This window comes from Aulostomus chinensis, chromosome 14, assembly GCF_037954235.1.
Source record: "Aulostomus chinensis isolate RoL2024-O1b breed Wild chromosome 14, RoL_Achi_v1.0, whole genome shotgun sequence".
Lineage (NCBI taxonomy): Eukaryota > Metazoa > Chordata > Actinopteri > Syngnathiformes > Aulostomidae > Aulostomus > Aulostomus chinensis.
Genome location: NC_141333.1, coordinates 11,445,632 through 11,463,546, shown reverse-complemented (window position 1 = coordinate 11,463,546; position 17,915 = coordinate 11,445,632). Strand labels below are relative to the sequence as shown.

General features: G+C 46.0%; 1 protein-coding gene and 1 long non-coding RNA gene across 2 annotated transcripts in view; both read left to right on the top strand.

Annotated features, from left to right (window-relative positions):
* The window catches only part of LOC147249735 (uncharacterized), an 89,028-nt gene that overhangs the window by 46,599 nt on the left and 24,514 nt on the right, over positions 1 to 17,915 (top strand). The window lies entirely within an intron of this gene.
* On the top strand, positions 6,297 to 8,056 carry hes1 (hes family bHLH transcription factor 1). The gene is made up of 4 exons (XM_086223646.1): positions 6,297 to 6,673; positions 6,798 to 6,893; positions 6,989 to 7,076; positions 7,224 to 8,056. Exons 1-4 carry the CDS (start codon positions 6,566 to 6,568, stop codon positions 7,763 to 7,765), a joined length of 834 nt encoding a protein of 277 aa, XP_086079772.1. The 5' UTR covers positions 6,297 to 6,565; the 3' UTR covers positions 7,766 to 8,056.

The following is a 17,915-nucleotide window of genomic DNA, read 5'->3' as shown; positions in this document are numbered from 1 at the left end:
ACAGCCCTTTCTTTCACTTTTCGGGAGCCCCCACCCTCTCTCTCCTGTCGAAGACGAGAAAGAAGGAAACGAGGGAGGGACGGAGAAAGAAAAAGGGCTAATCTTAGTCACAATCAGATGAGGCTGAGAAGGCAAAAAAAGGGCTCAAAAATGAAGGGAGAAAAAGAAAAAATGGGGCGTGCAGAGGAAAAAAAAATAAAGTAATGTCCTGGTGATCAGGAGGAGGCCTTGAGGGGTGGTGGGCTGGGGGTTGCACAGAAGAGGTGAGGATAGAAAGACAAAAGGAGGGAAGGAGGGAATTTCTTTAATGTTTCTGGCAGCCGACCAGCTGAGGTCTCAAGGTTATCCTGGCTTTGCAAACTCCCACGGGAAAGGTGGAGTGCTGAGGGCCGAAGGGGGGAGAGGAGGGCTTGAGGCGGAAGAGACGAGGGAGAGATGCTGCCCCTTTTCTCCAGGAGGGAGGCTAATGCTCTGGGGGAGGGTAATCCTCAGGCCCTCTTGTCTGATAGGGTTGGCCTTGGCCCAGGTAGGAGGAGAGAAAAGGCTCTAGGGCCTCCCAGGGCATTCTGGCAAACAGCTCTGCCCTCTGCCAGGTTTGCACATGAGGAATTATTTTTCAACCCAGTTTGAATCACATTTGAGTGATAACAACGTAATAGCATATTGATTTCCCCCGGTGAAACTTTGTTTTAGCATTCTTCCCTCTAGGGAGGTCAGAGGTCATGGCCAGCTGCTGTATTGAACAGCTGCTCTTGATCTGGTACTCCATCTTGCTTAAGGTCAGTTCAGGAGAGCAGGCACTTCCTGACACTGGACATGGACCTGGACCAAAGACAAAAATAATGATATGCATCTTTGCTCTTCATGAATATGTATTTGCTTCCATACCTCATGACGTCAACTAGCCACCATCTTCAGATGAAACAGCAATGCCGCAGCCACTGTAACAAGATCCTCCAGTCTTTGCTCTTGCCACCGGATTTTAATACAAGACAAAGTGGTCCAATCATTTATACCATAAAACCTTCACCTCTGAATTCCACAACAGAGTATTTAAACTCCTCACCTTTATGCAAATGAGAGTAAAGTCTGAATGTGACACATTTGATCTGGGTATTATGATGAGGGAGATCAGTGAGTGCATGGGAAAGATCTGCATCAATACTCTGCATGTGTTTATTTACACTAAACTAGGCCTATTAGAGATAATGATTCACAGAATCAAGCTGTCAGTTTAGGGAGCTCTGTGTGTGTGTGTGTGTGTGGTGTGTGTGTGTGTGTGTGTGTGTGTGTGTGTGTGTGTGTGTGTGTGTGTGTGTGTGTGTGCATGCCTCTTCAAAGGGTGGCCTTATCTACAGTCAACAAACAGTCTCCTCAGGAGGAAATGGGGAGGTTTCATGCACCTGTAATTCAGATGTTCTCACTGAGAATAAACAGGCGACACTCAAGAGATTTAGTCCACCTCATGGATTCTGGATAGTGAATTTAGCAGTTTAGATCTGCTCTGAGGCTCAAAGTGAATCTTGATTATTCTTCAACACGAATCGGGTTTTGGGAGACATTGAAGATATTTTGGTGTGGCGCTGGTCCTGCCATGTTGTTCGAAGCTGCTAAGATTAAACACATATTATATCCATATAGTGGTGCTTATATGACAATCAACATCTTATTATCTTTCCTTTATGATTTGAAAGCTGTACACAAGAAGGTCCACAGCAAGAACATCCTGTACGTGATGGTTATACTACATTTGCATGAGTTGCCCTCACCCCCACCTGCACCACTACCCGCAGCAGCAGTATTCCCAGTTTGCTCCAGCCTCAGGCACGCTAACCAGAGACCCAGACCAACTCGCTGGTCCTCTCCTTAACTGCTTCCTCTGCACCGCTGTTGGGTTTGACTCACCGTGACCCCTGACCTTCGTTGCTACACGGCCTCCCCCACACATGCAAATAGTCTGCTCCAGGAGGCATGAGGAAGAAAGAGAGGGTCGGATGGAGGGAAGTGAGAGAGACGGAGGAGTGACGTGGATGGAGGGAAGAAAGGGGAGGTGTCGGTTTGGGGGATGAGTAAAGGAGAGAGAGACCCCTCAAGGAAATATGAGCATCTTAGTCTCTGAAGTGGAGGAAAGTGAAAGGAGGCAGTGGCCGGCGCCTGGGGAGGCACCGGTCTACAGCCCGGTACTGAGGCCTTAAAACATCTCTCTCTGTTTTAACCAGCCAAAACGGACCCCAGCGCCAGTGTCTGCGAGGCTTACAGTGACCCACACTGATCTCACTGTAGATGTTTGTGAGAGAGAAAGCTATCACGAGCGCATTCACTCTGCTTATTGTTTTCCTTGCTCCCAGGCTGCTCCAGGCACCTCACTGTGTGTGTGTGTGTGTGTGTGTGTGTGTGTGTGTGTGTGTGTGACTGTGTATGTGTGTGTGTGTTTGTATGTGTGTTTGTGTGTATGTACGTGCGTGTGCACGCAATGAGAGGTAAGCGATGTGCGCAGCTGTATCTGGAGAGCGTCCAAACCCCCTCATCCTTTCTCCCCTCTCCTCCTTCTGTTCTCTCTGCTTGGAGGATCTGTCAGTTCTCCTTCTCTCTCTTTGTCGCTGCTTTGATCCTGCTCTCCAAGCCTTGGCTGGCCTCGCTAACAGCAGCTGAGCACAGGTCCTACTCCACTCCCACTAATAACTCACATTCAAGTCACGGTGGAATGATGCGCGCACACACACACACACACAAACACACACACACACACACACATACACTGCTCCACTTACTGGCTCTCTTACAGTCCAAAACAACTGTCTCTTCCATCATTCAACACTTACTATAGGTTTACTGTAACCCCGTGCTCACAACTTTGGTGATGGGTCACTTGAGCCTAACTGATTGTGGGCGGGGCTGTGGCCCATAAACACCGTCATACTCGAAGGGTGTCACATTTTAAACTGAAGGCTTCCGGCTAATTTGAAATTGCAGATGGATTGTAAGATTAATTTTACAAGTATTGTGGAAATTTCATTGCAAACATTGATTTATGCACAATATTCATCACTTAAACATCCTGAACTGTTCCTGCATTTCCTACCTATTAAATGTGTATTTGCAAAATGAATGGATATCTATGTTTTTATGAGAAATTTTAACTTGTCTTTTTTTTCTCTAGTTTCTTTTTGGCGGTGCTTTACCATTAAATTCTGCTCTCTGCAGTCAACAGAAATGTGCATCACTCCAAACTTCTGCTGGTTTTGAACGTGTGCATGGTTGTGTGCAACCTGGTAGAACACACACTCACACACACGCACACACATACACATAAAACGCTGCCAAACCTCAATAGTAAAAGGTGCCTCTGAGGACATATATATAAAAATAATTTTATTAGTATCCCATTTTGAGGTTTCCACACAGGGACCTGATTGGTTGCTACTCCCACCGGCCTCTCGGATCTTACAGAAATGAACTGGCTGTGACTTGTTGACCGTGCTTATCAACTGCTGGATAAGTCCGTCAGACGCTGTGTGGCAACCTCTTGTGAAAGCAGGCAAATGTCAACACAGTGCCACCCTCCGTTTGGCAGCAGCAGCCACATGACACCTCATGACTGGCCTTGATACAGCGCCTGCCTGCCTTCCTGCCTGCCTGCCTGCTTCCATCCATCTCTTCTTGCCAGCGAGCAACGAAACTTAAAAGAAACTCTAAATGCCATTAAATAGTTGCACAATACTGTCACCCACATGGCACCGGGCGTGGCAGTGACACCACCCATCAATGGTTTACACATTAAGCTATGAGCAGAGGGTGACGGCGGGCCAGATGAGTACAATACTTCATTTTCACACACACTTTAGCCCCACTATCTCTCTGTCTAATTGCATTATTGCTGTGTGTGGAAGGCTTAATAAAAATTTGAGCCCTGGGAAAGAAGGTTTGGAGGGGTGATATGGGAAAAAAAAGGATAAAATAAGAGAACAATTGGGACGAGGGTGAGAAGGTCTTATTTGTTTTCCTGTCTACTAACCAAGCCATTGTCATATTCTGCTTTTCACCTGCAACCTCATGTGCCCGCGGAGTGATTCAGCCTGTTTCCCACAGATGTATTGTGACAGACAAGTTGACACACAGTAACAGGTAACACTCGGGGGACAGACGACAGCCAGGTGCGGCCGATAAGATGTTCAGGCTGAGGCGAAGGGAGGAGATTGTCCAACCCAGTGACTCAGTTCACCGCGGCAGACCTTTTTTTGCAACATGAGCGTGAGAAAGTCATTCATGCAGAGAGCATTTCAAGACCTACCCTCCGTCTGCTCAATACGTTTGTTTTGGAGCTCTGTCAGTACTATTGTGCAGGGGGGGAATAACTCAGGTGTGCATGTCCCTAACAATGAGACCTGTTAGTGATGTGTGTGACAGAGGTGGCATTGTTAGGGATAGTCAAGATTACAGCCACATGTACAGACCAGCCTCCTTTAACACCTGAAGTTGGTAATTACCTCCGCGGTTTCACTAAAATCTCACTACTAAACCACCCTTAACTTTTAAGATCTGGGTAGAGTGAATCAGCTATGAAGACTGGCAGGAAACGTATGCTGATAAAACAATGCATCCTTTTCTACAAATGATGTCATGTGGGGTGTAGAAATCGTAATTTGCATGCTCAAATGCGGCTATGTGAGGATCCCGAGCCGTGTGCAGCTCCCTGGTGTCTATCAAAGTCACGATCTTGCGGCCAGCCGTCGGTGACGCCCCGTAGATCCAGGCGGCAAGCCGGCGAGAGGAGCTCCTTCCACTGGTCGCCTGCGCGCCACGTGTCGCGGTCTCTGCGGCAGCTGGAGGTGTCTGAGCCCGGCTGACAGACGTGTTGAGCTCCTGAAAATACTGAATTAGCGGAGAATGAGAGCGTTGTGACATAGGGAAACGTTTTCTCTATGGAATATGAAGGGATAATATTAAGATTAGAATCATGTGTTTATATTTCCTTTATGAAAATAATATCCACCCTGAGAATCGAGGTAACAATAATCACCTCAGGACTTGTGAAACTTCAGTTTTACACGGGTGAAATGCTTTACAGATGAAAAACGTTATAGCTGCGGTCTGTCAATAAACGCACCATTATGGGCCTTATTTTGTTCGGTGTTTTCGGCGGATCTCCAGCTGCAATAAAGATAAGGAAATGAAATTATGACCTGAAATCTATAAAAAGCCTTGAACGCTGTGGGGCGACCACAGGCGGGGAGAAGGCGGAGAAAGAGGAGGAGGCATCGGTCTGATCGTGTGAGCTCTCCGGGCTCAGAAATATCTCTGCTCTGGCTCACATTCCGATAAGGGAGCCCGATCCAGCTCGCTCTGGAGGCGTGGTTTTCCCAGGCTTTTAAAACAGCAGCTGCTATTTACCTTCCCCTCTAATGTAAACCACCGCCGCCGCCACATACCCTCCACTCACCCCTCCACCCCCTCTCTCCCTTCCCTGGCCCGGCGGCCCCCCGGCAGCCCGGCGGCCAAACCTCCAACCACCGGGCTCATAAAACATCCTGGCACGTGCTCCACTTTCACAACACCGACAGATGATGAAATGCCAACATTTGTAGCACAGTTAGTAACAGCGTGGAGATGGAGGTCTAATTCGATTTCCTTTCTCTTTCGGAATGTTGTTGCTGTGTTTGTCCCCTCTTAAGTTGCCATTTCACTGCAACTTTATCTGTTGCGGAGTATTATTGAACCCTCTCGATGGCACATGACCCCGATTACCACCTCCTAGGGCTTGTTTCAACACTATAAATATGTTTTTAATACTATCATGTGTTTAAGCAGAAGCATTTATCGGTGAATGGCGCGAAACTAAGACTGACGATTGAGCTCAAGGCTGAGAAAAAGTTCGTCAGTGTTGCAGATGTCTAAGAGAAAAAAAAAACATTTTTATGTCTATTATCGTTATAGGTGTTCTTTGTGTACTTTCACACTCTTCATATAAAAGTTTCCATGTTTATTTGAAGGTATTTTTCGTCCATTATCGCCTGTCTGGAAGATATAAAAGGTCCCTGCGGCCGCTCCTGGTGGCGGTGCCCAGTCAGCGGCTCCGCTCTTCATGTGTAAACGCCGCGATGATTGAAGACTGAAGGCAGTTTCCCCGGCTGTGCCCTGAACCCGGGCCGCGCGCCATTGGCCGCCAGCTGCAGCGGCCAAACAACCAATGGGAGGGCGCCGACCACGAGCCGTCCTCCCTCGGGCCGCGTGTCCCTCGCCCTGATTGGTGGAAAGTTACTGTGGGAAAGAAAGTTTGGGAAGTTTCACACGAGCCGTTCGCGTGCAGTGCGAGATATAAATACAAGCCACACGCAGAGCAGCCAACAGAGAGACTGCGCGTCCGCTCCTGATAACCAGCGCTGCCGCTGCCCTCCGCCGCTGCGCCGCATCACACACGGATTCTAACTTCCTACACACCTCAGGATTTTTTTGTTTCGTTTTGTTTGTGGGCTTTTAGAAGAACTGAAAATATTCATCACCTCCGTTTTCCCGCATCAGAGGATCGTAATTTGCTGTGTTTTTGTGGGATAATTCCGATAATAAGATGCCTGCTGACATGATGGAAAAAACCTCCTCCTCTCCAGTCGCTGCAACCCCGGCAAGCATGAACACAACCCCCGATAAACCCAAGACAGCCTCCGAGCACAGAAAGGTGATTCTTCAACCCTCAAAACACACAGCCCTGTCGACAATTTGTACCTCATCCAAACTACGTACCATAGACTTCTTAGGCAGGAAAACCAATGATATTTAACCATGTGTCGTTTAATTTGTAGTCATCCAAACCAATAATGGAAAAGAGGAGAAGAGCCAGAATCAACGAAAGCTTGGGGCAGCTGAAAACACTCATCCTTGATGCGCTCAAGAAAGATGTAAGTGGTCATCCTTGTGATTAGTGATTAACTATTTAAATCAGAGAGAAAGGGAGCCGCGTAATCCTAACCGTGCGTGTGTTCCGTCTCCTCAGAGCTCCAGACACTCCAAACTGGAGAAGGCAGACATCCTTGAGATGACGGTGAAGCATCTCCGGAACCTCCAGAGGGCTCAAATGACCGGTGAGTCGCATTTCCCTGCGTAATCTGTCTCATGACTGAGCGTTTTTGTTCATATCTGGGCCGATCCAGCCTGGCACTGATGAATTAGAGTCGCAGTAGGTGTGCGTGTGTATCCCAACTCAAGTTTTGTGTTTTCCCTCCCTGCAGCTGCGCTAAACACCGACCCCACGGTCTTGGGAAAATACCGCGCTGGTTTCAGCGAGTGTATGAATGAAGTCACCCGGTTCCTCTCCACCTGTGAAGGTGTCAACACCGAGGTCAGGACGCGGCTCCTCGGCCACCTCGCCAACTGTATGACCCAGATCAACGCCATGAACTACCCCAGCCAGCACCAGCACCAACACCAGCTCCCCTCAACCGCCGGGCCCACCCACCCTTCCTTCGGTCAGTCCATGGTGCAGATCCCCAGCTCGTCTCCGCAGGTCCTGCCTATGAACGCGGTGTCATGTAAAGGAGGATCATCTCCGGCCAGTTTACCTTCAGACGCCACCAAAGTATACGGCGGTTTCCAGATTGTGCCTGCCACAGACGGACAGTTTGCCTTCCTCATACCCAATGCCGCGTTTGCGCCCAACGGCCCTGTTATCCCTGTGTACGCTAACAACGTCAGCACGCCGGTCCCCGTGCCGGCTGCGGTGTCTCCCGGAGCCCCGTCTGGCAATACGGACTCGGTGTGGCGACCCTGGTGAAGTGTGAACTAAAGACTCTGAATTGACACTTAATAGTTCTCTCTTTGTTCAATGTTAGAAAAAATGTTTTAAATATGTTTTTTCTTGTAAAATGGAAAGAGTATGCACTATATTTGTACAGCTAACAAGGGAGTAAAGTTCATATTGAAATGAGATTTGTATTGTGGAAGTCCGTTCACTGCATTTTTTTTATATAAATTTGAGTTGTCTTTCTTACTGTTTGATGCCAAAGATATGTTCGATGCGCTTATGCTGTTCTTCGTTTTGGAAGACAAATAAATTTGTAAAGTTATGAACAAATATACGCTTGTTTGTGCGTTTCTTGCAGGTAAACCAAACTCCTGCTTGTCTTTTTATGCTTCACGAGACAAACACTGCAAACTTAAACTTCATAGTGCAGTTCGTTACTTTTTTTCCGCCCCTGTCCGTAAAGAGCACCAAACTTTGGTTATAGTGAAAATTACAAAAACCTACTTTTATTTTATGTTGTTATTCTAAGAGGGGACATAAAACACCAACAAATGCAGTGTAATGTAGAATGTAGTAGGTAAAAGTGGGTTGCCCAGTGATAAAGTCGCATCATAACACCAGTTTGTGGCGTCTGTAAAAAGCTGTTAGGAAAACTTAGTTCCTAAAGTTCGTTTACTCAGAGTAACAATGCGCCGGGCAGTCACCAAATAGTTGGCCAGATTTAATTCAGTCATCATAAGAAGGGAATCAGGAGGAGCTGTGGCTGTAAATGACCGCAGCTCCAAGAACTAGATTTTCTACTGGTAGGACACTTTAGATGTTTACAGAGGTCACTCACGCCATCTAGCAACGCAGAAGCGCATTGCAGTCTCGTTGCAAAAAAAAAAAAAAAAAAAAAGAGTTGTGCTGGGTTTGGTGAAGAAGAGCACAGTCTCTCATTTAAGTGCTGCTTGAAGAAATATTATACCCTGATTATTGTTTTATCAGTCAGAGTAGGGCAGTGCTGGTGTGTTTGTGTATTGCTGGATTAACACAAAGATCCCATCATGCAAAACCTTTTTTCTTCCTTGTGCATTAAGAGTTACAGACACTCACCAACGTAAGTGAACCAATAATTTCCCTCTGTGAGGCTAGAGTACTGGCCAGGGGTCATTTCTGTTTTTGCATCTGTAATTAGACATTCTTGACTCACTCAATTCACTCTCAATAATAATGCGCAAGAAATGAAAAGCATGTTTTTCCTTTATAATTCCTAACCTTTTAAAACATGTAATTTATCGTTTTTGTATTTTAAGCTCATTTTGATAGTGTATTACTCACCGTATTTACAGTTTCTATCTCATGTCTGCTATTTTGTGTTCCTTGTCATCCCCTCACCTCATTTCACGACTTGTCCGTGCATGTTTTTGACGCCATGGAGGGGACAAAATTTCTCAGAATGTCACTTAGATCACATTTTGAAACACAGAAAGACTCACAAGGTGAAAACAGTACCAATCACATGTTTTCAGAAAGAAATGACAGGTTCAGGGAAAGGTCACTGGATTTGAACACAGAACAGAACTTGGATACGTGTTGCACACTATGGCAGGAGAGCTAATGAGAAGGAAACATTTTGTTTCTGTGTGTTTCTTGTTTTATAGTCGGCCTCCCCAAATTACAGATGCCAGAGATCCCCCCCCCCCCCCCCCGCCTTCCCTGGTGATGGTTGACACATTCAAGTTTTGTGCGCCCATGCATTGAGAAGCCTCTCCAAAAACATCCAAATGTGGATTAATTCAAAATGTTAATTGTATGTCTTTAATCTGCTGTGTAAATTCTGGCTGAATCGAGTTATTTCTTAGTATATTTTGATCTCATTTGGTTTCTAGAACCTCCTCCTACCAGCTCTCTGGACCCCGCTTTTGGAACTTTTGTATTATGGGACCTGCTACAAAATCTTCCTGAGTCTTGCTGTATTTGAGTGGGATTGAGCCACATGTGGACACGCAGCCTCCTGTATTATTACAGATCGCCCAGTAATTTGGAATGATCAAGGCTGTAAAGGAAGTCATCATAATCAGGATTCTGCTTTCACGTGACCAGCAGCATTAATTTCCTGACATAATAGTGCAAAGAGGAGCTCCGGGTTGTGTCTTTAATCACTGCTAAGGGAGCTCCTTGATGCAAGGGGGGCTGACAGCAGAAGAACAGGCTAAACACCTCGCCGCTGAGCCATGTGGTAGCGCTCTGCTCTGCCCAGGTGTGTGTGCCCCCTCAAGCTATCTGAGTGTGGCCCTCTTTGAAGGGTTGTGTGTGTGTGGGGGGGGGGGGTGCAGGTGTTTGCAATTATCAATGCGCTAAGAGGCACAAAGTGTGGATAAGTGCCATCATTTTGAATTTCCATCACACCTTTTTACGGGGGGCCGTGCATCCTTGTTTGATTGGAGCCATGTGTGTGTGCGTGTGTGTGTTTGTGCAGGGTGCTGGATGCGGACATGCCTGGCCAAAGGGCAAAGTGTGTGAGGTAGTGGGGAGTTGAGTTTGTGTGTGTGTGTGTGTGTGTGTGTGTGTGTGTGTGTGTGTGTGTGTGTCAGGGGGGTAACCGCACAGGATAACAGTCAGCCTCCTATCCACACAAACACTGACTCACATACACACACTCAAAGCGTTCCCACAGCATTCCAGCTGTGCTCGAACCAGCGTCGAGCTTCCTGCCCTGAGCCCCGGGGCCACAGCTGGACAGAGGACGTCTGGGAGGCACGTGGTGTGACCCGGACAACACCCAGCTGCTGAGCCCTCCCACCCCGCCGCACCAACATCTTCAGTGGTTTCTTCCCCTCCGGAGAACAGCTTTACGAGCCTCTCCAATTACCAGTGCAGTGGCCGAGCTGCCGCAGTGACCGCACACATGTCACAACACGACCGGGGGGTTAGCTGCCATGCGTGTCCATTAACTTTTCCCACACTCCACGTGCATGCAGGGAGCGAAAGGAGGGGAAAAAAACTCCTCTGTTTCCTCTTTGGCTCCCTAAGTGCTACCATATGGTCCACTCTCCCTCTCTCTCTGATGGTTCTTCTCTCTCTCTCGCTCACTCTCTCTCTCTCGGCCTGTCACTAGGGCTGTCTTTGATTGCAGCCCAGACAAGCGAGAGCTTTATGATTTAAGCCCAGGGCTTGCTGTACCAAGCCCTGGACTCATTTTGAAGCCAAACTCCTCTCCTTCCCCTCCTCGCCTCCATCCCCTTGCACCCCCCCACCCCTCCTGCAGTTGCAGGGGAAGGCTGTTTTCTGGCAGGAAATGAATAGCTCCCAGATGAGCGCAGGAACCTGAGAGGTCGTGAGAAAGAGGCGAACCCCCCTCCGCAGGCCCGGCCTGCTGCCAGCCGCCGGGGGAATGTGGGAGAGCGCCTCTCTGACACACGCATCAACCCCTCTGCCCTCCACCACACCGCCTGACTGACTGACTGCCTCTGCGCTGGGCTCTGAGCCTAGAAATAGACTGAAAGACAGGGCAACCGCCACCGAGCCAGGCAGCACTGCTCGACAGCCAGCCAGGCAGGGAAAGAGAAAACTGTGGGAGCAGAGAGACGAGTGCTGGATGTGTGTAGGTGGATACACTCTGAATCCTGACCCATACATACACACACACACACCCACAAACACACACCCACACAAGCGCGCGTGCACACACACACACACACACACACACATACTACAACAGAAAGTTAAATCTGTCAATTAATATTTTATTAGACACACATATGACCCTGAGTGGGTATTTGAACAGATTTTGTACACAGACCTACACGCTCACATGCTTTTCGCCCTCCCTCCCTCCCCCAGGCATACACTCATTCCAGAGTACACACTCGCTCAGACAGGTGTTCTTTCTCAGGAGCAAAGGGTTTTTCCCTTTGCTTCCCTGTGTGCTGAACTAACATTTATTCCCAATGATGTTGACACTGTTATGGTTGGATGTGGTCTGAAGTTCAGCCACAGCTGTCTGGGTGTATTTTAGGAGTTTTATTTTTTTAATCAGCTTGCTTCTGCATCAGCTTGACGTGTTGGGATCAACTAATTACTAAGTGAAGGTCAGCCATTTTATTTGCCAACTTTAACAAATGCACCAGATTGTTTCTCAGTGATATTGGCTGAGGATCATACTAGAGTATTTAGAGCTGTGGTCCACGACTTATTTGGGTTGAGACCCACATCCTCCTCATCACTGGCTTTAGATGGGTTAGAGTTGTGTTTAAGTACCAAGTGTGTGTTTGCACCCACATGAAGGCAGAGATACACTCCTTAGCTCATATTTTTCCAGAAAGGCTGTTTTAGTCATGAACACAATCCGCGAGTTTGAAACGATGTGAAGTTGCTCACAAAGGGGAATCGACATCTCATAGAGCCGATCTCGATATTATTAGTATATTAGTCACCAGAGTTCCGTCTTCTCTTAGCAGTGGTCTCGGTGAGTCATCTAACACTACAAGGCGTACCCCCTTCGTGCTTTCATGTCTCCTATCTTTCTCTCACACACTCTTTCTTTGTCTCTCTCACACACACACATACGCGCACACAGTTTGTGCAAGGCTCCTATGGTAACCTGTAGGCCCAGTAAACAGGACAAGCTGTCTATACACAAAACCCAGCAGTGTGCTTGCCCATTTTCCTTGGCTCACCCTGCATGGCAACAAAAACCCCACCAGAGGCTCCCACCACCAGCCCATTCAAATGTCAGCCACCTCGTTTGAAGTTGCAGACTGCTATGTAAATCCATGTTGTTTCTCACCAGCCCAGCCTCTCACACACACTTCAAGACAAGAACTCAGGCAAAGGTGGTCATGTGATGTTGGAGGATTGTTTCCTTTATAATCACCAGCCTTAAAAAGAAGTCTTTTTTATCCCCGTCCTCCCAGGTTTGGTGCGTAAACATGTTGTTGAGGGTTTTTTGGTGAATGGTTTTAAGGCATGGTGACTTGAGAAGAGCAGGACATGGCAACCATACGAAGCTGTCAATTACGAAGTTGGCACATCCCCCAACTCTGAACGGTGACAGTGATGACCCCATCACACTGCGCCTTTGTATGACCTGTCCTCCAGCTACTCTGGAACCCAAGGCCAATTGAGTGGGAGGGCCCCCCCCTCCCCCATCAGAGACCATCACAACAAACAAATACACCAGGCAAACAAGTTCCCACCACACCAGCGTCCAAACAACTGCCAACGGTGACAGTTTGGTTGGTTTTGATATCGAACAAAGCGATTGTTCATGACACACTGGTGTGCCTCTCTTTCATCCTTCAAAGCCAAGTTTCCCAACCTCAGGGTCAGGGCCCTTTAGGTTTGTCCCCAGCTATAATAGGAAAATGTTTGGTGTCAAAATTACCAATAATTCTAAATGTGTGCATTATGGCATTGTTCTCATGGTGGATGATTTGACCTTGAAGAACGCAAAGCTTTGCTGATGATACACTTGATGTGACTTTTGAATAACTTTGTATTCGTTTATGAAAGAAATAAGGTTTAAATTCTGACTCCTTTCTGGGGCGGTTCGATTGATGTCGATACATCAACCGGGCTCAAAGTAGCATCGACATGTATGTCATCTGGAATTTGTAATAATACACAGCATCATGAATTCTACCTCTTCCAGACCATAACATACCCAGATTTACTACCTGTAGGCTGTGTCTGATTTCTTTCATAAAGATGTATGTAGTCCTCACTATTCCACTTTCCAGTTATATGGCACATTAGTTTAGAGACCCTTCTTCTCCGGGTCAAGGGAATATAATGCTAAGCTACCCAGAAGTCTGATGGACATTAACAATTAACTTACTGCAGAGATGAACAAATATTGTAAATTCTAGATCTTTTGTTCTGAACATCATACGATAGAAAGGATTTACATTATTTGTTCAGTTCTGCTGCTGTTTTTTTTTTTTTTGCTGCTGGTCTAAACCAGGTTATGGTCCAGTGTGTGCGTGCGTGTGTGTGTGTGCGTGTGTGTGTGTGTGCGTGTGTGTGTGTGTGCGTGTGTGTGTGTACACTGTATGTGTGTGCGCGTGCGTGTGTTTATTTAATAAGATATGGAACGCTTTTACCCACTGTGTGAGCGTTCGTGAATGTGTTTGCAGAGTCAACATCGACAGGTACGTGTGAGCATGCCCTCTTGCAGCGTGTTTGGTGTTTGTTTGCACATGGACGCGGGGCTGAGACCAATTTATGTGGCCAGGGGAGACTGGTGAAGAGCAGCAGGAGAACTAAACACACCCCTAACCACTCAACTTACACACTGTTTAGCTGGATGATCTACAAGCTCTGCCCTCGCGTGGCTGCTTTTATTTTCCTGCTCGGGCCCCTCTGAGATGAAGGGAAAGCTTTTTTTTTTTAACCCTTGAATACATCAAAGCCATCCAAATGACCAGTGCTTTCAGTTTGATGTCAGTAAATCAACACTCTGACTGTTGTAAGGTCATGATGATGGTTTTAATGATGTAATATTGACTCTGAGACCACACACACACACACACACACACACACACAGGAGCGTGAGACACTGTGGGAATTGTCGACAGATACTGATGGATTAAATTTTGTCTGTGCAAACAATTTTGCTTGTGTTCTTTAGTTTGAATGTCACACAGTCAAGCACAGGAAATGAGGCTCATGTTCCACATTTGTTTGGTTGTGATGTTCTTGGTGTCGTTTGTCTGCCTGCAGGATTGCACAAGAACTATGCGGCCGGTTTCCGCAAAACTTGATGGAAGCTTTTAAAATTGGCCAGAGAATGAGGAGAACCTTTATAAATTAAGTTTTCTCATTAACATACTAGATATGTACGGTTTCATTCCATTAACAAATAACCATAAAACACATACTACACATACATTTTGATTTCCACAAAAAAATGAACAGAAAGCATTTTGCTAGTGTGTTTGGAGTACAACACAAGGACATAAAGTATAAATGCTCCCACTAGCATAGAGCAATAATAATGTAGGGAGTAAGCCACAATGATTGGATGTTTCTTGAAGAATGTTCCTTTTACTTCCTTTGTGGGACAGCATTATTTGATGATTTTTTGGTAGTAAATGTTCCCATAATCTCCATAAATATGTAATTGTACACACACTGACATTTAAACAGGCTTCTGATGCAGAAATTATTCATTTAGTATAGGATTTTTATGTGTGATGTGGTCTGTAAAGCTGGATTGTGTTTTATAACCATGGAAGTGTCAAATAAATTCAATCAATCAATCAATATTTTTTCTAAAGGTGGCCAAGTATGAATTAACGTACAACAAATGCCAGAAGACCATCGTCCTCCAAACTTGCAGGAAGTTTCACATTGTCTTACTTCAGGATATATGATGAGTTGATCCTTTTCTGTAGAGTCTTCACAAACCAGGCACACAGTGATGTCATGACCATCACCATGTTTCTATGTATTTACAGCACCATGCGTTATATCACCCCTCAAACAAACACTCTTCTTCACTTGTAAGTTTCACTCCGTCAGTTTTCTGTAGACGTCCTTCCTTATGTTTCACTTTTGGGTCAGCTTGGCCTTTAGTTTGATCACGGTTTGTTCTCCCCATACTTAAGTGTTTCACCACTGAGAATCATTGCATCATGCCCATGCTCAGAGACATGAAATGGCATTATCCCACCTCGCTGTGCTGCTGGACCAGCACTTAATCCTCTTTCCCTTGTTGGAGCCAGTGGCAGGAGCCGCAGAAGAGCTGGCCACAGAGATACGAACATGAGACGCTATGCACACAAAGCAAGCTGCTTGCGTGAGTGTGTAATTGTTTGAGGGTGTGCACAATAAAGAGTTTGTCCATGTCATTCAGTGTGTGGAAGTGTGATGGCAAGTGTGTGTTTTGCTTTCCTATCTGTCATCCAAACACATTGATAAAGCTCCAGTGTGGATTTATACTAAACACACGTGTTTGTGTGTGTGCATGTGTATGTGTGTTTTCATGCGAATGTCTGTTTCATGCCTCCCACCTCATCTGTCTGTGTAGCTTCACCTTTGAGGAGTGTATTCTCAAACACTCCCACCAGACTCTTGTTATCTCAGCTCCAGTTTGCATCAGACAAGTGTTCATGTGTGTTAGTGTGTGTTAGTTGGGGCCCTCGCAAGCTTGCCATGGTGTCTGGACTTGTAAACCCCACTTCTCTGGAAAACGGGTTTGACATGATTATTCCAGGAGCTGTAATATAGCCACCAAGAGTGGGCAGAGGAGCTGAGGCCTCAGAAGAATAAGTGGCATTTTCTGATGGTATTGTGTAGTCAAATACACAAAGCATTCTGTGTCTCTTGGCTTTTCTTAAGTACAGCAGCTGTATGGGAAGCTGAAGCGTGTCATACCAGAGAGCTGAGATAAGTCCCTGAATGGAAAAGATGACAGTTTAGCACCAATGCATCGTAGGGGAGCTTCTTTCTAAACTTGTTTTTATCAAAAATGATGAATGAGTGCAGTATTTAGAGCAACACCAAGTAGTTAGCTTCATCCAAGTATCGCAGGAATTACTGGAAAAATCTGCAATTTATTAGTGAACAAATTTACAACAATGCCAGTGCTGTAAAAAATCTCCCTGATTTAGCAAAGTTGAAACCACATTCATGCAAGAGTATGCAAAATATTTTCAACTTTTAGTTCATTGTTGATATCCGACAGATCTGACAAAAATGACTTGCGACAAAGGTATCTCAAAACTGTTTGCATCCAATATCAATTTCTTTAATTCTGACACGCTTTTTAATATTTGCGTAATGCAGAAACACGTTGAAGCTGTTTCAGGCAGGCAACTTGTCCATGACCCAGACGTCCCTCTTCCCTGCAACAGACTCCAGCTCCTGTTGGGGACTCTTAGATGCTCACAGGACCGATAAACTGCTCTGTCTAAAGGGAGCTGTATTTAGGGTGAGCTGGACCCTAACCTATAGAAGCACTTTGCCTTGGGTGGGCCTGTAGGGGCTCTTGCATGTGACAACACAGCTCACATGGACATACAAACCCCTTCAACCACAATAAGGTGACCATTCTTTTATAGAGGGGGTCCATTTAGACCCCTCTATGTAGCACTATAAAATTTCCCACCTCTCTCAGGCTTTAAAAGCTCTAAATGCTCACTTTCCAACGTTCTTTTTCTTTGTACAATCACTTGATCTTGGACCAGCCCGCCCAGAAGTTGAGGGATATTGCCCTCATTAGGCTTCTGGAAGAGACCCAATCACAAGTGGGGATGTGGGAAGGGGGATGAACTGGCAATCAATTTAAATCCAAAACTTAAATCATTCAAAGGCTGGTGATAAATGATGCTGCTGTAGGGATTTTATGAGGTTTTTATCGATGTTTTCATGCTACTTTACGATAGAATATTACATTTGTGTTGTTTATGAAACATTAAATCAATCAAATTTCATTTATGAAGCCCCAGATTCAATTATCAGAGATCTGACCTTGCAATCTATACATAATGCTCCATCCCCTGTCCTTGTTGAAAAACTTCCTGAAAAACTTCAGAAAGGGGGAAACACGTGGCCTTCTTAGCGTTCTCTCTTCTTTTGTGGCGTACAGCATGAAAATGTATCACATTATATCTTAAATTTTACTCAAAATTATCTGAGGAAGGAACTGTGACAGTGAAGCAGAGTCTTTGAATAGTTATGAGGAGAACTGGAGTCCTCTATCACCTTTAGGCTCTGCGGCTCACTATTCTGCTCATTTCAAACCTCAGAGCTTCTTCATTACCACCAGGAAGAGATGTTTAACTGTACATCATGACTCTGTCTTCAGTTTCACTCATCTCACGCTTTATTGGTCCCGTATGGTCAGATGCTTTCTTTCTTTCTCAGAAAAGACATATTGACCCATGTTGAAACATCATAATAATTTGGTGAGGATGTGGTAGAGGAGCTGTCAGAGATTTGCTGAATCAGATCATCTACATGATCCACTAATCTAAAGCTGGCATGTGCACTTCCTCTTTAACTCAGCCAATAGGCATTACTGTGATTAGTGTGTGGCATCCAGGGCTATCCCCTTACACACACACACACACACACACACACACACACACACACACACACCTACTCTGCTTTTCCCACGTGCTCAACCACAGAAGCAGCCACCAGTTGCTGAGCGCTCTTGCTTCCCCCTGAAGTGCTGGCTGCGTGTGACCTT